Here is a 22,542-nt window from a genome sequence, read left to right on the forward strand (position 1 = left end):
GGCCCCGCCCCAATCCCTCTCCGAGGCCCAGCGTCTCCACTTAGAAAGTCCCTCCCTTCACCAAGGCCCCGCCCCCTTTGCCGACCAGGCTCAAAACCCCGCCCCTTCCAACCCCCGCCCCTCCGCTGCTGGCCCCGCCCCGCGCCCCGCGGCTCAGGCTCCCGGGTCGACGCGCGCCGCCCCCGTCACTCGAACGCGCGGCGGCGGCGGCGGCGGCGGCGGCGGCGGGAAGATGGCGGAGTCCGGCGGCAGCGGTGGCGGTTCTGGTGGCGGCGGCGGCTTCGGCGCGGGCCCGGGCCCAGAGCGCCCGAACAGGTGAGTCCCTGCCTGCGGGGTGGGCCGCACCTGTCCCGGGGCCTTTCGCAGCGACTGCGGCCTTTCGGGTTCGTCGGGTCCTGCACCCCAGGATCTCGGAGGGGCTCCCCGGGACCTGCAGGTGTCTGAAGGGAGACCGAGGCGCCCCGACCATGATGGTGACATGGGGGTGCCGAGGGACCTGGGGGTGGGCAGCGAGGGTCGCAGCGGGGGCTTGAGGGCGTCCAAGCAGGCTTGGGGGGGGCCCTAGAGAGAAGGCTGAGACCCAGGCTTGCTGAAGGACCCCCGGGTGGTTAAGGGTGGTCTTGGGGTGCAGAGGGTCCTGGGAAAGGTGAGCCCCAGGACCTGACAGGAGCCTCGGGGGTCTTGGGGAACCTGAAAGGGGAGACAGAAGGGGCCTGAGAGTCCCAATGGGCAGGGAGCAATCTGGGGGGACATAGGGGCTCAGGGATCCTGAGGGGCTGGGGTGGGGGTCTTAGGGAGCCTGAGGGTCATAGGAAACAGAGTGTGTCAATTCTTGGGGTTCCCTCTCCCCTCAGGGTAAAGGACTTGATGGCAGGTCTTGCACCCAGACAAGGGGGCAGATCCCCCGCCCCGTCCCTCACCTCGGTCCTGAGATGGGTTGCTTGAACCCCGAATTTGCACAAAGATTGTAGGTGCATTGATCTGGCTTCTCTGAAGGGTGGGAGTGCCACCTCCTGTGTTTCCCTATTGGGCAAAACCAGGGTGACCCAGACCCTCTACCCCAGCCCCAGGACAGCTGGCCATCCTTGGTGGCCAATGACGGAATTTAGGTTCTTCCCAGGTGAGTTTAAGAGTGCCAGGAATTTCAGCACTGCAATCAGATAACTGATGGAGTGGGTCTGGGGTCGTGTGCCCTGGAGGTCCTCGTTGAGGGCTCTAGGCAGCTGATGGCCTGGGGGACGGGAGTTGCAACTGGGAGGCCCGCAGGAACCGGGCTGGCCAAGAATGTCCACAGCTGAGTGGCACCATGACACTTAGATGCATGGGAGCCAGGGACATCTGTGCCAGAGTAGTGATCGGCCCTCTGGGGTGCAGTGGGATGGGGCGAAGCTGGTGGCCTGTAGAAGGGAGTGAGCAGATGTCACAGGCTCTGGGGAGACATGCAGGGCGTAGAATGGCAGGACTTGGTGACCAGGCAAGTAAGGGACAGACAAGGGACAGCCAGCCCCAGGGCCCTGCCTTGGGCCCTGGGGTGCCACGGGGGACCGTGGGACAAGGGCTGTTGTTTTTGTGTGGTGACAGATTGACCCAGGGTCTTGCGGTGCTAAGCATACAAGCACTCTATACCAAGACCATCCCAGCCCTGGCTGCTTTTAAAAACAAACAAAATGATCTTATTGAGCTGTAATTAATTATACACCTTATAGGTCTATTTATTCATTTGTTTGTGGTGACAGGGTCTTGCTGTAATAACCCAACCTAGCTTTGAACTTTGTTTTGTGTTTTCCCCTCAATTTGACTGCGTCAGGGTTTGAACTCAGGGCCTTGCTAGGAGGTGGTTTACCACTTGAGCCCTACCTCCCCCTTAAAGCGCTTTCTCCTTTAGTTATTTTTAGGGTAGAGTCTTGTGTTTCTCGCCAGGCTGGCCTGGACCATGGTCCTCTTATTTCTGCTTCTTGAGTAGTTGGGATTATAGACATGCAGCCCTGCACTTGGCTCTGTCATCGAGTTTTAATACATCTACCGAGTTGTGTATTCATTACCACGATCTGGTTATTTCTTTGTTTATTCATTCCTTCACTATTTACGGCTGGGTACGGGGCCCAGGACCTCACCTGTGCTAGACAAGCGCTCTACCAGTGAGCTACACCCCAGCCACTGTAGGTTCTTAGAGGGCTTCTGTGCCCCTAGAAAGTCCCCAGGACCGCATGGCTCCCGCCTTCAGCCAGGGGCATTGTCATCTTTCTTCGCCCTTGGTGGCTTTGCGTTATCTGGGGATGTCGAATATCTTATGAATGGTATCAGAGAACGTGCAGTGCTGGGGGTGGAGTGCCGGCTTTCGCACAGGCTGTCAGGTGCTTTTCCACTGAGCTGCCCCAGCCTGGGACTGTGCACGTGAGGGCCTCATCCATGCTGCAGCCCTTCCCGTGTTGCTGTCGCAGTGCTGGGGATGGACACTGCTCATTTAGGGCTGGTGCAGGGCTGGGTTGTTTCCATTTTCACAATTGCAAATAAAGCTCCTGAAAACATCAGGATATGTCTTTTTGTTTTGGTTTGGTTTTGGCAGCAATGGGGTTTGAATTCAGGGCTTCCAGGTTGCAAGGCAGGCGCTCTACCACTTGAGCCACACCTCCAGTTCATTTTGCTCTGGTTATTTTGGAGATGGGGTCTCTTGAACTTTTTGCCTGGGCTGGCCTTGAACTGCAATCCTCCCAATCTCAGCCTCCCAAGTAGTTGAGATTACAGGTGTGAGCCACCAGTCCCTGGTGCCTTTCGTTTTTCTTTATTTTTCCTTTTGTGGTGCTGGTGTTGGAACCCACGGCCCCATGCGTGCTACCAAGTGCTCCGCCACTGAGCACACCCCAGCCCTTTCGCTTGTATTTTGTTTTCAAGATGGAGTATCTCTCATTTTGTCCAGTCTGGTCTTGAACTCCTGGACTCAAGCAGTCCTATTCCTCAGCCTCTGGAATCACCAGGACCAGAGGTTCCACACCCAGTCTGGGTCATGCTTTTGGTGTCATATTTAAACTCTACCAAAAGGGAGGCTCTTTGGGGGTGGGGGCCCTGTGCAGGAAGAAGGGCAGACCCCTCGGGTGCTATACGGAGGGAGCCAGGGTTTTGGGACAGGAGGAGCAGGCTTTGGGGACATTACCACACCATCTTCATGCAGAGGTCCCCATGAGGGGTAGCGCTCTTTGTAGCACTATGGCTCCCTCCTGCATTTTTTTGGCCTTGCACAGCAGTGACTGGTGCATGGACCCCTCCATCCTCTCACCTCTACCTTCCCCACTCCAGGGTCCTGGACCCTCAGAGCCTCCTGCCTGACCACCTGAGCTCAAGCAGCCCCCACAGCACTCTTTTCCTGCTCACCTTCCTGAAGTTATTTCTTCATTTATCTGTGGGAGTGGGTTTTGAACTCGGAGTTGCACACTTGCAAAGCAGGTGCCCTACTGGTTAAGCCACACCCCGGGTACATTTTGCTGTGCTTATTTTGGAGATGGGGGTCTTTGATCCTCCCAATCTTAGTCTCCCAAATAGCTAGGATTGCAGGTGTGAACCACTGGCGCCCAGCTTGAAGTAAAATTTATATGAGATAAAACCCACTCGTTCCACGTGGACGGTTCAGTGGCATTTGGTGGGTTTACTGACTTGCCTACTGTCATCTGACTAGTTCTAAGATGCTCTCATCACTCTGAAAGGAGTCCCTAGCTGGGCATGGTGGCACACTGCTATAATCCCAGCTACTGGGGAGGTAGAGGCGGGAGGATCTCGAGTTCCAGGTCAGCCTGGGCTACATAGTGACACCCTGTGTCAAAACATTACATTAAGTAATTAAATTAAAGAAGGCCCTATGTATGTGAGCAGGCCCTGCCCATTCCCCAGCCCCTGGTAGCCATTGGCCCAGTCCCTGGGTCTGTGAACTTCCCTGTCCTGGGTGTCTCCTGGCACTGGGGTCACCCAAACGTGCGTTCAGCATTCTGGTGCCTTTCACTCGGTGCCTCCGCCTTCTTACAGGGATGGGCACCCATCGTCTTGTGGGGCCGTATGATCCTGCACTGTGAGCACAGAGCGCGTGCCGTGCACCCTTCCTCTCCGGGAATCTTAGCGGCTGTGGGGAAGGACTGCCCAGGCTGGAGTGCACTCAGTGGCAGGCCCGCTCGACAGCCAGCACCAGGGAAAGAGAGGGAAAGCGGGTCCCCGAGCCTGGCGTCTTATAAAGAGAGGTGACTCGTGCACAGCTGTGGAAGCCGGGCACAGGCGCTGGCCTCTGCGTGCTCCAGCGAGGACCCCGTGTGGCTTCCACTCGGGGACAGGCCTGGGAGGGAGGAGCCGGGTCCGTGCCGTGTAACCTCTCTCTCCAGAGAACAAGAACAACGTTAGCGTCTCTCAGACACCCTGCCCCGACTCTGCCACAGGGGCCCTAGCGTGGACGTGGAGCCTGGCTCCTCCGCTCGGCCATTGTGACTCAGGCGGGGAACACACCTGTGCTCCCTGCTGGTGAGCGTGGTGGACTTGGGTCACTAGGGTGTGCGGTGTCTGTGTTGCCCTCGCCACCTTGCAGTGTTTGGTGAGTCCGTTTGTGGACGGCCCTTCCAGGTCACGTCCCTGGGGTGATGTCTGTGCCTGGAGCATGGGTGACATCTGGTCCTCTGAGGTGTGTGGAATCGCAGGTGGGAAGTCTCCTTTCTGGGGAGACCTGAGGCTGCCAAGGACAGGGGAGCCAGCCCTGTCTGCAGCGCCTGCCTCTTCCCACCAGAGCCTGTCGTTTGGCCAGGGTGGGGGCGGTCCCTGTCTGCGCTGGCCCTGCCCGGTACAGCTGAAGCAAGTGCGGGAGGTACAGCGCCCCTCGCCTTACGTAACTTGTTTGTTCCAACTTGTCTGTGATTACGAGCGAGTGAGGGGGAGAGCAAGCACAGTGTCCTTTTCCTCCCTAGTGGCCTCGGGGATGATGGGCCCTGTGGCCACCTGGGCTGGGCTGGCGAGGGGAGCAGTGCTGGCAGCGGCTCAGCTGCAGGAAACACGCTTGTTCTGTGCCTCGTCCGGCCTGCTCCTTGGGGCCTGGCTCCCTGGCTCCTACAGGGCTTAGGTTTGGCCACTGGCGTGCAGCAATGGAGGGGTCGTCCGGGGGCCAAACCTCCCCAGCTAGAATTCCACGGCCATGCACTTCCAGAGCCTTCTAGCCCTGTGGGCTCTTGGCCACTGGGCTTCTGGCATCCCTCCTTGGCCTGGCCGTCTCCCCAAGGCGCCTGGACCCGGTACTGCTGACGCACACTGGTTGGGGCGGTCTGCCCGGCAGGTGTTTCCATGGGAGGGGGTCACACAGCAGCCTGGCTCTGCACCTGCCCTCAATAGGCTTTCCCGACTGGGACCTTGGTGGGCCCCACACAGCCCGAGGCCTCAGGACTGCAGCCTCATGGGCCGCCCAAGAAAGGCTTTATTCTCCTTCCTGAGGGAGGAAAGGCCGACTCTGGCTCCTTGGAGACCTGGACACAGCTGCCCTCCAGCATTGGGCTCCCTGTCCACAGCAGGCCTCCTCATCTGGGTGGTGGGCCCAGGCCCCCAGGTGGTGACGTTGCTCCACGGTGGTGATGCTGCCCCTATAAGGAGGTCATGGGGTGCCAGTGCCGGCCCGCTGCCAGTGCGTCACACAGCCTGAGCAGTGGGGGGATGGCGGCATCTGGACTTAGTGGCCGTGAGGGCTGGGGCAGTGCGACAGTGGAGCACGTGGAGGCTCAGTGGCCTTAACAGCAGGGACAGAGCAGTTCTGGCTGTGAGGCTGCTGTCAGGCGTCCCTGGTTCCGGGAGAGCCAGAAGCAGCACTGGGCTGAAGCGAGGCGAAGCCTCCATGTCACGGTCACTAGTCTGCTGTACAGAGGGGTCAGCGGAGCTGAGGATGTAGCCTGCTCTGCACCCGTGGGGTGTGGGGGGCCACTCATTGCTCTGACCCTAGCACAGGAAGGCTTTTAATACCCCTAGCCATGCCAGCCATGGTGAGCCCAGGCCATGCCGCCACCCATGGTGACTGTGCCCAGGTCACCCCCACTTCATACCGGGGTCTCCTCCCTTGCCCTTGCCTCTCACAGGCTGGGCAAGGGCTGCCACTGAGCTGCACCCCAGCCTTCTTCCTTGGTTTTAAGGAATACTTTATTTATTTATGTATCTGAGTCTGGCCTGGAACTCACAGTTGTCCTGCTGGCTTAAGGACACGTCAGACTTGGCAGCAGGCTGGGGGGCAGAGGGCTCAGATGCAAACAGTTCAGCTCTGCAGCCAGGGGCCTGGAGGGACGGGTGGGTGATGCTGGATGCGCCTGGGGCTGGGCTTCAAAGGACACTTCTCCGCCTCCTGGCAGTGTCATTGTCCCTGTGCTTGTTACGGGCATGTCACCCATCACGTGGCCGTCATGTGGCCTCTGGTGCTTACAGCCCTGCCTCTGTTTCAGAAAAGCCCTTTGGGCTGCTCCTTGCTCTGAGCTTGGACCAACGGGCCCCACAGTCCTGAGGACCGTGGGACTTAAAGCCTTCAGTCCCCGTGCTGAGACTGTCCCTCCTCCTGAGAGAGGGTCAGGGCCACCAGCAGACCTCTTCCTCTTCGTCCTGCCCTGAGCCTCTGTTCCCTGGCTTCAGCCTGCAGGACCCTCCTTAAATATCACATTAAGGACGCTGGCTGACACCTGCCCGGGGCTCAGAGCAGAATGTGGCTTGAGCTTCCGCAGCCAGACCTGAGGGTGCACAGCCCCCGGCTGCAGTGGCCCGCACAGCCCAGTATTGCCTCCTCAGGGGCTGGCCAATGTCCTCCCACCTGTGTCTGTCCCATCCCGCCTGTCATCAGGCACATTCTGTGTGCTGGAGGTCCTGCATCCCCAAGGACATATGCTCCTCGAGGCAAGATTGTCACCCCTGACACAGCACAGCAGTTGGCAGGGGTGGGTGCTCGGAGTGCAGACCCTGCTCCCCTCCTTCCCCCCTATTTAACGTGCAGGGTCAAGGGACACTGCAGACGCTGGCCTTGGCCGGGAAGGCAGCCCCGGAGAGGTGCAGCACTGCGTGTGCAGGGAGCCCGCGCCAGTCTGTCCAGCTGCCTGGAGGAAGTGGGGGCCGCTGGGTCCCCGCCCTGCTCTGGTAGCTGCTTGCACCGCAGCTGTGCGAACGAGCTCTCTTAACACTTGTTAACCCCGGCCTCCGTCCCCTCCTCTCCCCTCCACCCTCCCGCGAGGACGCAGCCTCCACAGCACTGGCCTGGCTTCCACTGCTGCCTGCAGAGCAGCGAGCTTGGTGCGTGGCCAGCCCGGCGTCAGACCCCTCACCGAGCAGCCCCCGCTCCTGACCGCCGCGCCCCGCACGCCCCCCATGGTGCACACTGCAGATGCTGCCATCCGGGAGGAAGTGACCGGCACCCCTGGGCGCGACAGACCCTTCCTGCGCGGGCAGGGGCTTCCGGAATTGAACACGCGCGGCCCCGGGGGCTGGACCCGTGCGCTCTTTAAAGGCCTGGAGGGGGTCACCCGAGGACCGAGGCGAGGATGATTTCTCACACCACAGCCGTGAAATCCCACAGGGGTCAGAGCCGGGAATCGGGCGGAACGGCCTGGGCTGGATATCCGGAGAGCTCTCTCCACGGGACGTGGGAATTTGAGGCCGTCTGTGAAGGCAGAAATCCATGACCGAGCCCAGAGCAGGCGGGCGGAGGGGGCTGTGAGGTGACAGGCCCCCGGGCTGTCCCTCTGTCCACATCAGCCCCAGCCACTCTCTTCCTCTGTGAAGGGCTCCTGGGCTGTAATTCATGATGTACTATGGCCTGCCAGTGGCCTGCCCAGTCCTAGCCCACCTTGTTGTCCCTCTGTCATGGTTCAGTCCACGTGACCTTCTATCTTGTGAGGTGGGGCAGTGGGAGTGCTTACACTCCCGAGTCACCTGTGCAGGTGACAGGTGGTGTCCTTGCTGGGCTGATGGCAGTGGCCACGCCCGCACGTGTTAGCATTTATACTCAACTCTCACACCTGCCCACTGCAGGCGGCTGCGGCTCTGACCTTTTGGGGGCAGTTGCGGTGGGCAGAGCAGAACACAGCAGCTGTCTCCTCTCAGACAAGTGGGGCTCAGGCTGGGGACAGCTGTTACCCACTCATCCTCGACTTTGCCCTAAGTGTGGTTGCCTTCCCTGGCCCCAAAGGCAGCTTGTGTGCAGGGTGGGAGTGGTGCAGCTGTGTGGTGTCATCCACAGCAGTGTTTGCAGAGCCATGTCTGCAAGCCTTCTGTCACCGAAGGCCCCTCAGGTGGAAGAGCCAGAAAACCAATAAAGCCTTAGCCAAAACCAAGGTCCAGGCAGGCAGCCATGCCTGCCACCCGGACTCCACAGGCACAGGCAGGATTGCCAGTTCAAGGGCAGCTTGGCCCACAGAGCAAGACCCTGTCACAAAGACCCTTCAAAGGTCATAGAAACAACCTAGGAGAGTTCCAGTTTTATGTGCATTGGGGTTCAGGACTGGAAGCATCCCTCAGAACCTGTGACTCCTGTTTACAACTGTCTTCTGGCCTCCATGCCACTGCCCACCTGATGGAAAGGTGGCCCTGTATTGCACCCCAAGGGGAGGCAAGTCTCCATTTGGTGGCTCCAACAAAAGTCCCAGAGAAGACTAATTGGAACAGGTGGGCCACACTCCCTCCTGGACCAACCATTGAGGTCAGGGCCTCCTTTTTCAGCCTAGGTATGGAGTTTACGTGATTCCCACCACTGTGGCTGAGGTGTTGGCATTGAGCAGGGCATTCACTCTCATCTGTCTACCTGCCTGTCCACTCATACTTCCATTCACCCCCACCCACCTGTCCACCCACACCCATGCACCCATCTACCCGCTTATCCATCCATCCACCCATCCACCCACCCATCCAACCATCCATCCATCCATCCATCCACCCATCCACTCATCCATCCATCCATCCATCCATCCATCATCCATCCATCCATCCACCCATCCACCCACCCATCCATCCACCCATCTACCCATCCATCCATCCATCCACCCACCCATCCATCCATCCATCCATCCATCCACCCACCCATCCACCCATCCATCCATCCATCCATCCACCCATCCACCCATCCACCCATCCACCCATCCATCCACGCATCCACCCATCCATCCACCCACCCATCCACCCATCCACCCATCTACCCATCCACCCATCCACCAATCCATCCACCCACCCATCTACCCATCCATCCATCCATCCATCCACCTACCCATCCACCCATCCACCTACCCATCCACCCATCCACCCATCCACCCACCCACCCACCCACCCATTCACCCATCCACCCATCCATCCATCCACCCACCCATCTACCCATCCATCCATCCATCCATCCATCCATCCACCCACCCATCCACCCATCCACCTACCCATCCACCCATCCACCCATCCATCCACCCATCCACCCATCCACCCATCCATCCATCCACCCATCCATCCATCCACCCATCCATCCACCCATCCACCCATCCATCCACCCATCCACCCATCCACCCATCCATCCATCCACCCATCCATCCATCCATCCACCCATCCATCCACCCATCCACCCATCCACCCATCCATCCATCCACCCATCCATCCATCCACCCATCCATCTACCCATCCACCCATCCATCCACCCACCTACCCATCCACCCATCCACCCATCCACCCACCTACTCATCCACCCATCCACCCACCCATCCACCCATCCATCCATCCATCCACCCATCCACCCATCCACCCATCCACCCACCCATCCACCCATCCACCCATCCATCCATCCATCTACCCATCCATCCACCCATCCACCCATCCACCCATCCATCCATCCACCCATCCATCCATCCACCCACCCATCCACCCATCCACCCATCCATCCACCCATCCACCCATCCACCCATCCATCCACCCATCCATCCATCCACCCATCCATCCATCCACCCACCCATCCACCCATCCACCCATCCACCCATCCATCCACCCATCCACCCACCTACTCATCCACCCATCCACCCACCCATCCACCCATCCATCCACCCACCCATCCACCCATCCACCCATCCACCCATCCATCCATCCACCCATCCATCCATCCACCCATCCATCTACCCATCCACCCATCCATCCACCCACCTACCCATCCACCCACCCACCCATCCACCCACCTACTCATCCACCCATCCACCCACCCATCCACCCATCCATCCACCCATCCACCCATCCACCCACCTACTCATCCACCCATCCACCCACCCACCCACCCATCCTCCTGCCCTTCTGCCCATTCTCCAGATGACCAGCATGGCTGAGCTTCTACCATGTGCTGGGCACCAGGACAGAGCTGGGCAGGGATCAGAGGCAGGGCAGCAGTGAGCAGTGTCCTTGGGTTCTTCCCACTCACTCCTTGTCTTCATGGGGTTCCCTTGCTGTAGGATGCTGCAGCCCTGTGGGATCTGTCTACATCCTGTCCTGCCCTTCCTGCTCTTCAGTGCCACTCCTCCTTTTGACTTGTGCCTCAGTCTCCCCAGCTGCATGTCAGTGGTGGTCCTGGGCCTCCCACCTGGGCTATGGGGAGGTGGAGGGCACCTGTGTGCTGGCTGAGGACAGTGGCCTCCAAGTGGCCTGGTGGTGTCTTGCCTCTCAGTCACTGTGTGGTCCTGGGCAAGTGTCTGAACCTCTTTGTGCCTCAAATTTCCCATCTGTAAATGGGTTACAGTGGAGCCCCCCTCTCAAGGTAGGTGACCTTAAGCTGGTGCCAGGTCTGCACTGTTCCAGATAACAGCTCTGTAAGGTGTGTGCCACTTGGTGGGTGGGCATCACTTGGTTGGAGTACTGCTCCCTTGTGGGATATCATTTGGTTGGCAGGAGTGTTTGTTTTTCTGTTTTGACTTCTTGAGGCAGGATCTGGCTGTGTAGCCTAGGCTGGCCTGGGACTTGGTGTCTTCCTACTTCAGCCTCCTGAGTGCTGGGACCATAGGTGTGGCCACCGTGCCTGCCATGGGGTGTTCAGGGGGGTGTGACATTGTGGTCTGGCTGGGAGCCAGGATGGACGGAGCTATGGACAGAGAGAGTTTGACTCTGGTCAGAGAGTTGGGGTGTGGGCACCTTGTTTTCTTCTGGGGCCTCTTTCTGTGTGGCAGCATCTCCCTCCTGCTGGCTTTGACAGTGGCCGAAGTGGGCAAGTCTGGGGTTGGGGGCACTGCCTGCAGATTCTCCTGTCCACTGACTGGGGCCCTGGGCTCCCATGTCTGTTTGTGAGAGGCTGGGTGGGGACAGGACATTATGGCACAGTCTTGGTGACCCCAGGCTCATCAAGGGCCCATGAGGCACAGGCGTGGGGTGGTCTTGTCCAGCCTCCTGCCTCATTCCTTCTCCAGGTCCCCCTCCTGGGACCCCAGCTTGCAAACCAGTGCTCCTCAACTGTCCCCTCCTCACCCTTCCCCAGTGAGACTTGGGGAAGGAGGCTTGCCCGCATCAGCGTGTGACTGGGGACCGGCAGGGCCGCTGGCCTGTGGATATGTCCCTGCACCTGCACTTGGGGACCTGGCAAAGTGCCCCCACCCTGCCCTGGCTGGGCCTCAGCTTCCCCACTGTCTCTTGGGGTGCAGTGGAGCTGATGACCTGGGTGCCCGCAGGTTGTGTGGTCACTTCCTGTCCCTTTTGGTGGGCACAGTTCACTGGAGTCAGGGACAATGCTCAGAGGTGACTGCCTGGCAAGTCCGTTAGGCCAATGGGGTTGGGCGAGGTGTGGGCGACATGGGCTTCCCGAGCGGCTCCCAGGTTGCCTGCCCTCCCACACATACGCAGGCCCCCAGGTGCATCCGCACACACGGGCTGGCCACTGGGGCTGCTCTAAGCGACGGAGGCACAGGCCAGCTGGCAGGACTGGGGGAAGAGCTGGGGATGAGCCCAGGGCCTGTGCATGCTAGGCAAGTGCTCAGCGCCTGAGCTCCCTCTCCTTCTGAGTCTCTGTCCTCTTCCCCACACCTCTGCTAGCAGCTTGGGGTCCTGGCCTGCTTGGACATGCTGCTGGGGGGACCTGGGCCCTCTGCTCATGGGTCCAAAAGCCCTGCTCTTTCCTGTGCTCCTAGGGCCCCAGGAACCAGAACCCAGCGGGCACCTTGGAAGAATTCCCCCATCAGCAGGGCCTAGCCCAGAAAGTGGGGTGCAGAGGCAGGGCAGCACACGGGACACCAGGCAGCCCTGGGGAGCATGGGGCAGAGCCCAGACTCCATCCTATGGACCAGCACAGCACCCAGAGATGTGACCCGCTGTGGTCACCATGGCAACAGCCCCGGAGGCTCACGCCCTGGAGTCACCAGGGCCTTGGCCGTCTGTAGCTGTGGGGCTGCCCTGGGCCTCGCTTTCCCCACCTGGGAGGGCATCCCTCATCGGATGCACCTCCTGGGCGTCTGGGGTTGTGGGCTCTGGAAGCCTGGCACCTGCCCTACCTGCGGGCCTGGCAGGAGAGAAGGTTCCAGGAAGGGGGCAGAGTGACATGGTGGGTGTGTGTGACAGCCTGAGAGCACAAGGCTCCCCTCTCTGAGGCTCTGCCTCACCCCTGCCTGTCCCTTCAGCCCTGCCTCTCCATGTCTCTCCCGCTCCAGGCCTCTCTCTTTGGGCCTTTGTCTGTCTCTGTCTCTCTGTCTTTCTCTCTGAGACTGTCTCCTGCTCCTCCTTCCTTTCTCTGGTCTCCATCTGCCCTGTCTCTCTGTCCGTCTGGGTCCCTGTCCCCTTTCTCTGTGCCTCTGTCTCCCCTGTTGCTCTGGGTCCCTATTGCCCTCCCTCTGGTCCATCTGTCCTCTGTTCCTGGTGTCCGGCAAGGCCCCGAGGATGGTCTTGGAGGTGTTCCCGCTGCAGGCCTGAGGCTGGCGGGCAGGGTGGCGTGGGCAGAGGCCCCTGGGTCACGCTGACGTTCGCCCATCCCCTCCAGCGCGCATCTTCCCCCTCCAGGGACCCTGGGCGTGGCGGCATCCATGGCTGGGGTGCAGGCCAACCAGCTGTGCTGCTGCAGAGCTGTGGAACCACATGGCAATAAAACCGAGCTTGGCTTGGAAAGTGGAAGCGCCGGGCTGGAGGCCGCGGGCTGCGCGTCAGAACAGTGTGTGCGCGCAGCAGCGTGGTCCGCGGCCGGCTCCGTGTGGGGGTGGGAACGGACTTTACAAAACCCCAAAGAAATGTTTCCATGAGATCCTTCTTGCATGCTTGTTTTTTTTTTTTTTTTTTTTTTTTGACATTCCAAAGGAAAGAACAGCTCTGGGCTTTGGGTCTCCTGTTGGCTTGGGAAGCCAACCATGCCCCAAGGCCAGCAGCTGGGGGTCAGGGGCGCCCGCCACGCAGGTGCTTGCCCCCCATCTGTCCCCAGGCTCCAGCTGCTGGCCAGGCACCTGGCCATGGTGAGTGTGGCTCCGAGCCTCCTGGGGCCCGTCCCACTAGGGGTGCTCTCGGTGCCCAGGACAGGACTCAGGGGCTCCATGGTGCACTTCTGGGAGGAGGGAAGCTCCCTGAGGAGGGCGTCCACGGCAGGGCAGCCCTGGGCGGCCCCGGGCCGATAACGGGGCCACGCTTCCCGACCCAGTGCCCAGCCACCCCAGGCAGGCCTGGCTGTCCGCACAGGGTGCACGGTGACAGTGCTGGGGACACATGGCAGGGGCTCATCAGGATGGCCAGGCCAGGCCTGAGGCGGGGGCGTGTGGCCACTCAGAGGCCAGATCCAGGCCGAGGGTGCAGCCAGGGCGGGTGGTGAGTGACCTCCAGAGACGTCCTGACCGGGCTGCTGACGCACTGGCTCTGATGACTCACGTGCGGGTGACCGTGACTCGAGTGGCCGTCTGGAGCCTCGCGCTGGCTCAGGACGGCCTCCGCCTTCCTGGGGGCCTGTGGCCCCACCGTGCGGCCGCCCCCTGTCTGAGAGTGGGCTGAGTAACAGTTGGGCCCTTCCCGTTGATGCCGGCTGGCCCGAGGACCTTAGTCATCGCCTCTTCCGCCTCCTCCTCCTGCCCACCTCCACCGGCCAGGCCCCGCGCTCCGTCCTTCACAGGGCTGTGCCTGGAGCCTCCTCTCCCCGAGCTCCCAGCACAGCCTGCTGGGTGTGGGTGTCAGGGACACTTGTCTTGTCTGTGGGATGGAAGGAAGAGGCAGCCATGGGGTCACACCCACTGGCGGGACATGAGGAGGACAGGGAGGACGGAAGGACAAGGCTGCCTCCTCCCTTGTCCTGAAGGTCAGGCAATGGGAGGGTCCTGGCCCCATTTTCTGAGCCGGGGGTGTCCTAGCCCCGGATGGAACATTTGAATTCCGACAGCACACTTGTCCCCGCTGGTGGCCACACCGTCATAGCCAGCCTCTCCATCTCAGCCCCATGTCTCTGCACCCACGTGCCTTACCCTCGTACAGCCTTGACAGGCAGGACCCCCTTGGCCCCACTTTGCAAATCCCACCCAGTGTCCGAGTAGCCCCCAAGTGCCCAGCAACCAGAGGCCGAGCTGCAGAGACCCCAGCCTGGGCCCAGCGTCTCCTTCAAGAGGCCCAGCTGGCCACCTGGGCCATCCCTGTGTTCCTAGGTCCGGGCAGTCCCCGGGCTTGCTGGGAAGCCAGGGACCTGTCCTTGGGGGAACTCTTTGGGTCTCTGTCTTTTAATCATCAAAAAGTGACAGAGGAGGACAGGACGCCTGGACACCCATCCCCTTGCCTTCCTCCCTGACTTTTCAGTCCCCGAGTGTTCTCTCTGCACAGGCGGACATGTGACCGGCACTCTGAGCAAGGGGGCAGCCTGCTGTGTGCACCATCTGTGCCTTCACCCCCACGGCCTTGGGCCACCTCCTCTGTCCATCTGAGGCTGTGACTCCCACGCCGCAGAGGCCCAGGCTCGTCCCTCACTGCCCGCCCCACCCTCGGTGTGCGGCTCTGGCCCGCAAACCATGGCAGAGGGACTCCAGTTGCAACTGTGTGTGCGCTGAGCAGGCCCTGCCGCTTTCTCCTCAAGCAGCACTGGCGACCACTTACGCAGCACAAGGAGCGCAAGCACCCAGGGAGGTGTGCGCGGGGTCTGTGCACATGCTGCGTCTGAAGCGCTGGGGTTTTCTATCTGTGGGCGGCCTGGAAGCAGTCCCTCATGGGCACTGGGGGTCCACGTCACCAGGCGACCTTCCTGGGGTTTGTCCTGCTCTCATTCCCACCAGAGCACATGTGAGCACCGTCTGCCGGACGCCGGCCGGCCCTGCTGACGTGTGACCTGCCCTGCGCACCTCCCTGGGCTCCTCCTCCTGCGGCCTCTCACGGGGGCCCGGCTTTCAGTGGAGTTCTCAGAGCTCCATACATATGGAAGAGCGCAGCGCTGTGTGCGTGAGGACTGAGCACCACGGTAAAGTTGCCCCTGGCAGGAAATCTGGTGAAAACGCGTGCAAACACCCGCTCCCAGGGTGCAGAGGACTGTACGGTGTCCCTCACACAACCCCAAGTCTCCAAGCTCTGAGGGAAAACCACTAGACAAAGCAACATGGCGCGGGCTCGCTGGGCCTGGGCACACCTCTGAGGCCAGGTGTCCATGGAAAGGCACGTGGGGCTCACTGGTGTCCATCGGGTGTGGAGCTCTGTGGTGGCTCCAAGCTTCAAGTGTCCGAAGCCTGGCCTTCAGCCACATGGAGAGGGCACATGGCCGTGGGTGGGGGCAGTGTTGGGGTGTTGAACCCTGCCGGGCCTCCCCAGCTCCTGGCCCAAAATGATGTTGGGGAGGTTGGTGACCTGTAGTCCCGGTTTCCTGGAGGGGAATGGAGGCCCCCGTGACGTCCACGGCCCCGTTGACAGCTGGGAGAACTGAGAGCCAGAGTGCCGGGGAGCGGCAGGGAGGCCTGCAGTGCAGCAGGGAGGGCCTGAACAGCCAAGGCCAGGTGCAGCCAGGCAGCTTCCTGGAGCAGCAGTCTCTCGGCTGTCGTTGCAGCCCCCTGTCGCCCAGGCTTTGGGTTTGGGTGACTCTGGCGAATGCACCCCAGTTCCCTGCAGAGTGGGGCTGAGCCTGCACCTGCATTTTAGCCATGTCACCAACAACAAATTCACATGCAATTTGAAGCAGTGTTCTCCCCCATCCTGGGAGGGAGGTCCCGGAGGTGCCTGCTCGCTGCTCGCAGCGCCATGGGGTGTTTGAGCTGGCCATGGGTCTGGGGCCACCCCTACTGATGTCTTTGCTGCTCAGAAACATGGAGACCAGAGGCCAGGCAGAGGCCGTGCAGGAGGGCACAGGGCAGCCTGACAGTGGAGGCCAGGCCTGGAGGAGGCAGGCCTGGGGTCTGCACCCTGGCACAGCTCGGGTCCCAAGGGGGTGGATGTGGCTTATGGGTGGGTCACTGGGAGGCAGCCAGTCCTCAGAAAGGGGCTTGGTCTTCACCCCATAGTTTCACTGTCTAAGTGTGGTGGGAGATGGTGGGGTGCCTCTTTCCTGTCCCTGTCCTTCAGACACTAACCATCCAATAGCAGGATCCCAACTGCAGCCATACCCGCAGCTGCTGCTGGCTGCTTTAACCATCACCAGTCCCTGAGGCCAGGGTCCCCTCTGTCACATCCAGTGTCCCGGCCCCTGTGAGACAGCCTGCAGGACTGGCAGAGGGTGGAATGGAAGGGCAGCATGACTGGGTCCCTGGAGCTGCTGTGCTGGAGGCCCGGGGGGCTGTGCAGAGGAGGCAGCCCTGTGAGTGTGCCCACGATCCATGACATTCTGGTTACAGTCTCCGAACCCCTTCTTGGCACTTGCAGCCTGGGCAGGAGATGGGGAGTCGCTGAGGGGGAGTCACTGAGGTGGGTGTCCCCTCCACCTGGCAGGGAGAGGCATTGGGATAAGCCAGGACCTTGGATCCACTGGCTCCCTTGCCTTCCTGCACCCTGGCAGCCAGCACTCAGCATTGTCACAGCCTGGTGGCCGTGGCCTTGAGCTCAAGTCTTGTGTGCTCCCTTCTCCCTTGAGACTCAGTGGCTTCCCGCCCAGTGCAGGTGTGTGCCCCACAGAATGGCCCCCACACTGGGTCCCCTGTCACCTGCAGTAGAGCCCCTCGGAGGCAAGGCAGGAACAGGGCATCTTGCCTGGCTCTGCAGCCCCCTGCCCACCTTTCCCAAGGGTCTCCGGAAGGGTTTGAGGTGGGCAGCCTGCAAGAGGCCAGGGGCCTGGAGCTCACAGCCACCTTGAGTGAGCGCCAGCTGTGTGCCTGCTCTTTTTAGACTTTTTTGAGGCAGGGTCTCAATGTACAGCCCAGGCTGCTTGGAACTTGCGAGCCTCCTATGTCAGCTGTCCCAGTGCTGGGATCACAGTGGTTGGTGTCATCCTGGCTGGAGGACAGTGAGGCCAGGGAGCCTCTCCTCTCCCCCTGCCCCATGTCCTTGGAAAGACCTGCGCCTGCATTCCTGGCCCTGTGCGCCCGGCGCCGGTCCCAGGAATGGGAGGGCAAGTCCCAGAGGATCAGAGGCCCTGGGGGAGAGAGCGAGCTGGGGAGGGGCCATGGCCCTGTGCGGCGGGTGTTGACTGGAGCCCTGGGGTCTCCTCGTGCTGTGCTCCGAGGATGGAGGGTGCAGGCAGACCTTGAACTCTTCACTTGCCCCCCGTTTGGCAAAAGTACCGCAAAGTGAGCAGAGCACAGAGGGCCAGGCCCGGCTCATGGGACCCAGAGGATGCAGGGCCATCTTGTGGGCTCCCTGTACGCGTCTGATTTTTACTTTAGTCGTTTATTTTCTTCCACGCTGGGAAAGCCGTCCCCAGCCCTAAGCCCACTTCTTCATAGGTTCCCAGCCACCAGCTGTCCCCGGTTCCGGGACGTGTTCACTTGTACGGTAAACCCTGTCCTTGTGGAGTGGTCACTCCCCGTTTCCCTTCCTGTGGCTTGGGTTTGCCTGTCCTGGACACTCCTGTCAGGGGACTCACACATCCTGCGGCCTTTCGTGTTCTGCCTTCCACAGCCTGGCCGATAAGAACGGGACCCTCAAGTGTACCTTCTCAGCGCCCGGCCACAGCACCAGCCTTCTGCAGGGCCTGGCCACCCTCCGAGCGCAGGGCCAGCTCCTGGACGTCGTCCTCACTGTCAACAGAGAGGCCTTTCACGCACACAAGGTGGTCCTGGCGGCCTGCAGCGACTACTTCAGGTGAGTGCTGGCCCTGGGGACTCAGAGATGGGTGTCTGTTTGCAGGGACCAGTGGACAGCAGGCAGGGGGACAGCAGTGCCTTTCTTTTTTTTTTTTTTTTTTTTTAATGGCCATCAGGGTTTGAACTTGGGGCCTTGTGCTTGCTTGGCAGGTGCTCTACCACTTCAGCCACATGCCCCATCCTTTTTTGTTTTAGTTGTTTTTTTGGATAAGGTCTTGTCCTTTTTGCTTGGGGCTGGCCTGGGACTGTGATCCTCCCAATGTCTGCCTCCCGAGTGCTGGGATCAAGGTGTCAGCCACTGTGCCTGGCACCAGTAGGCACCTTCTAATAGGGTCCTACTATCTCAGCGCCAGCCAGGGGCCTCCATGAGGAAGCAGGCAGGTGGTTCCAGAGAGAAGCCAATTCTACACAGGGGCTGGTTTCTCTTTCTCTCTTTTGGGGCAGAACCTTCTTTTTCCTCCCTCCTTCCCTCCCTTTGAACCTCGATCTTCCTGATCTCTGCCTCCTGAGTAACTAGGATTACAGGCGTGAGCCACTGGCACCTGGCCACCCGCTTGGCCGCCTCCACCTGGGATGCTGGTGGGCTTGGCCAGGCTTTCACTCTAAGTCTTTATTTGACACCTGCTGAAGGCCAGGTGCTGGTCTGCGCCTTGGATCTAGCAGGGTGAAATGGGCCTGCCAGCTCCCTGGCACTGTGGCGCCCACACTCAGGACAGCAGAGTGGTGAGAGCTGACCCTGACGGCTGGGTTGCATCCCAGCCGGAGACCCTGGTGAACACATTGGCCTGCCCGTCTTTCCCTGTGCTGTGGCCAGGCTGGAAGAGAGGACCATGGAGCAGGGTGGCAGGGGCTGGTCTCCCTCTTCCCTCAGTGACAGCAGGTGAGCCTCTTTCCTACCAGGCTGTGACTCCTGGAGGGAGCCAGGCCATCTGGGGCACTTCCCGGCTTCACCCTGGCCCAGGCGGGTGCTGTGCTCCTAGTCCCTGAGGCCCAGCGCCTGCTCTGTGGGCTTGGCGGGGCTGTCGTGGGGAACCTCAGCTATTTTTGTTCTTGGGGGGGACTTGGCCCAGCCATGGTGCCCTTCACAGTTCCTGTGCTGGCCCCGCAGCCACGAAGCCTTAAAAGGCAAAGCTTCTGCCGTCACCCACTGACTCTGTCTTCCTCACTATGCCAGGGCTGGGGGACTCCAGGGGACAGGCAGGGCAGGGCTGGAGTTGGCAGTGCAGGGACCCTGGGAGGCCCGGGAAGCTGGTGAGAGGCCCCTTGATGGCACCCCACGTCTGTCCTCAGTGGCCTGGCCTGACCCATGTGAGGTGTGACGCTGGTGCCCAGGCATCTGCTGGGCAAATGGACAAGGGATGTGCCCACCACCTCAGCCACCACCAGGAGGGTGCACGGGCAGCAGTGGTGGTCAGTGTGGAATGTTGCCAGCCATGAGGAAACCTCTGTGGCCTCTGAGAGGTCACCAGTTCTCTCTCCCCCTGCCTGGTGGGGGCCAGGCCTGGGATGCCCCATGGCCTGGTGCCCAGGTCCACCTCCCTCACCAGCTCTCGCACTGCCTCTGCCCCCCATAGCAGCGCCACCTGGGAACAGAGCCGTCATCCTCCACTGGGTCCCCATGGGCTGGGACTCTGCTAGTGGCCTGTCCTGGATATGTGTGGGGTGGGGCACTTCCCTGCCCTCCTGGGCCTGTGGGGACAGCAGTGGACTCAGCACAGTCCTGTGGGTGCCCTGCTCCCAGTCCTCACTTCCTCCCTGTCCTAATGTGATGGTTGCAAGGGAGCCCCACCTGGCAGGGGACAGATGAGGACTGAGTCCCCAAGGGTTTGGGGCCCAGCTGGACTAGAGGTACAGTGTCCACACAGCCACCCTGATCCCAGCCTTGGGCTGCTAGCTTGTCACAGTGGGGGGGGGACACTGAAGTGGCCACTGCTTCAGAGGCTGAGAGCTTCAGGACCCGTCACCAGCTCCAGTGCGGGTGGGGAGACACGTGGGTGCCTGTTCCCTCCCCTTCCTCCCTCGCAGTGCGCCCGGCCCTCCCAGCCTGTGTCCCTCCTTCAGGGCCATGTTCACGGGCGGCATGCGGGAGGCTGGCCAGGACATCATCGAGCTGCAGGGGCTGTCGGCGCGGGGCCTGCGGCACATCGTGGACTTCGCCTACAGCGCCGAGGTGACTCTGGACCTGGAGTGCGTGCAGGACGTGCTGGGCGCCGCCGTGTTTCTGCAGGTGCTGCCGCTGGTGGAGCTGTGCGAGGACTTCCTGAAGGCGGCCATGAGCGTGGAGACCTGCCTGCACATCGGCCAGATGGCCACCACCTTCAGCCTGGCGTCGCTGCGGGAGTCGGTGGACGCCTTCACCTTCCGCCACTTCCTGCAGATCGCGGAGGAGGAGGACTTCCTGCGCCTGCCGCTCGAGCGCCTGGTCTTCTTCCTGCAGAGCAACCGGCTGCAGAGCTGCGCGGAGATCGACCTGTTCCGCGCGGCCGTGCGCTGGCTGCAGCACGACCCGGCCCGGCGGCCGCGCGCCAGTCACGTGCTGTGCCACATCCGCTTCCCGCTCATGCGGCCCGCCGAGCTGGTGGACAGCGTGCAGACGCTGGACGTCATGGTGGAGGACGTGCTGTGCCGCCAGTACCTGCTGGAGGCCTTCAGCTACCAGGTGCTGCCCTCCCGCCAGCACGAGATGCAGTCCCCGCGCACGGCGCTCCGCTGCGACGCGCCCTCGCTGGTGGCCTTCGGCGGCACGCCCTACACCGACAGCGACCGCGCTGTCAGCAGCAAGGTCTTCCAGCTGCCCGAGCCCGGCGCCCGCCACTTCCGCGAGCTCACGGAGATGGAGGTGGGCTGCAGCCACGCCTGCGTGGCCGTGCTGGACAACTTCGTGTACGTGGCCGGCGGCCAGCAGCTGCAGTACCGCAGCGGCGAGGGCGCGGTGGATGCCTGCTTCCGCTACGACCCGCACCTGAACCGCTGGCTGCGCCTGCAGGCCATGCAGGAGAGCCGCATCCAGTTCCAGCTGACGGCGCTGGGCGGTCTGGTGTACGCCACGGGCGGCCGCAACCGCGCGGGCAGCCTGGCCTCGGTGGAGCGCTACTGCCCGCGGCGCGACGCCTGGGACTACGCGTGCTCGCTCAAGCGCCGCACCTGGGGCCACGCGGGCGCCGCGGCGGGGGGCCGCCTCTACATCTCGGGGGGCTACGGCGTCTCGGCCGACGACAAGAAGGCGCTGCTGTGCTACGACCCGGCGGCCGACCAGTGGGAGTTCAAGGCCCCCATGAGCGAGCCCCGCGTGCTGCACGCCATGGTGGGCGCCGGCGGCCGCGTCTACGCGCTGGGCGGCCGCATGGACCACGTGGACCGCTGCTTCGACGTGCTGGCCGTGGAGTACTACGTGCCCGAGGCCGACCAGTGGACCAGCGTGGCGCCCATGCGCGCCGGCCAGTCGGAGGCCGGCTGCTGCCTGCTGCAGGGCAAGATTTACATCGTGGGGGGCTACAACTGGCGCCTCAACAACGTCACGGGGCTCGTGCAGGTGTACAACACCGAGACCGACGAGTGGGAGCGGGACCTGCACTTCCCCGAGTCCTTCGCGGGCGTCGCCTGCGCCCCCGTCCTGCTGCCCCGCGCCGCCGGGCCCAGGAGGTAGCGTCAGTTAGTCCGTGCGCCCCTGCCGCAAGCCCCAGCGCGGGGTCCCCCGGCCCTGCCCCGCCTCACCTCGCCTCGCCTCACGCAGACGCTGACTCTGGACGCTTCCGAGGGCTCAGCCCGGGAGCCCGCAGCTGGCCGCTGCACGCCTGGCTGGCTGGGGCGCAGGGTCTCCTCAGCGCGACACTTGCGGGCTCTGCCTCAGTTTGCGCACCCCAGCCTGGCCGTGCCTGAGATGTTCTCATGTGAGCCCGTTAACCTGGGCCCCGGGTCCCTTCCAGCTCCCTTGTGTCTGGGGCAAGGATAGGTGGCAGAGCGACCAGCTGGGGTGACTGGCGGCCAGGACGGCCGGCCTGCAGGCTGCCCTGCCCTCCATGACTATGGCTCCCGCCTGAGAGGCCGGCACCTCCTTTTGGGAGGAAACACAACCGGCTCCCAGGGCCATCCCCAGGGGCTAGTGTCATGTGGCCTAAGGAGGACAGGCCGAGACACTGTGGGCCAGGGGAGCACCCGGGTGAGGACACCCACATCAGACCTCGCAGGCCCAAGGTGGACTTTACCTGCCTGCCCTCCACCCAACCGCTGCCTGCCCACCCCTGGCCTGAGCCATCCACGGGGACAGCAGGGGCCACCGGGAGAGGCCATGCACTCCAAAGGTTCACAGAGTCTCCCTCCACCTGATTTGTTTTGACGCCTTCACCTCGGAGCCCTTTTAGTTTTGTTTTTGCTCCTGGGTTTTTTTTTTTCATTTTTTCTCTTT

The 22,542-nt window shown here is 61.8% G+C and overlaps 1 protein-coding gene across 2 annotated transcripts; it reads left to right on the plus strand.

The window, feature by feature from the left end:
* The first annotated feature begins 205 nt into the window (after window positions 1-205).
* Window positions 206-21,896, plus strand: Klhl26 (kelch like family member 26). Of its 2 annotated transcripts, none has more exons than XM_074053605.1 (3): window positions 206-315; window positions 17,953-18,135; window positions 20,163-21,896. In XM_074053605.1, the coding sequence occupies exons 1-3, from the start codon at window positions 233-235 to the stop codon at window positions 21,781-21,783; spliced, it is 1,887 nt and encodes a 628-aa protein (XP_073909706.1). In that variant the 5' UTR covers window positions 206-232; the 3' UTR covers window positions 21,784-21,896. The 2 variants fall into 2 exon arrangements, with proteins under 2 accessions (XP_073909706.1, XP_073909707.1); XM_074053606.1 differs by having other exon boundaries at window positions 20,199-21,896.
* Window positions 21,897-22,542: the final 646 nt, after the last annotated feature.

This window comes from Castor canadensis, chromosome 14 (genome assembly GCF_047511655.1).
Source record: "Castor canadensis chromosome 14, mCasCan1.hap1v2, whole genome shotgun sequence".
NCBI classification, from domain to species: domain Eukaryota; kingdom Metazoa; phylum Chordata; class Mammalia; order Rodentia; family Castoridae; genus Castor; species Castor canadensis.

Excerpts from the sequence above, each read along its gene's own strand:
- Klhl26 (XM_074053605.1), top strand. The coding sequence starts at position 233 with ATGGCGGAGTCCGGCGGCAGCGGTGGCGGTTCTGGTGGCGGCGGCGGC. Across the intron at positions 316-17,952 it reads GGCCCAGAGCGCCCGAACAG|CCTGGCCGATAAGAACGGGA; the intron begins GTGAGTCCCTGC and ends TGCCTTCCACAG. Across the intron at positions 18,136-20,162 it reads GCCTGCAGCGACTACTTCAG|TGCGCCCGGCCCTCCCAGCC; the intron begins GTGAGTGCTGGC and ends CCTCCCTCGCAG.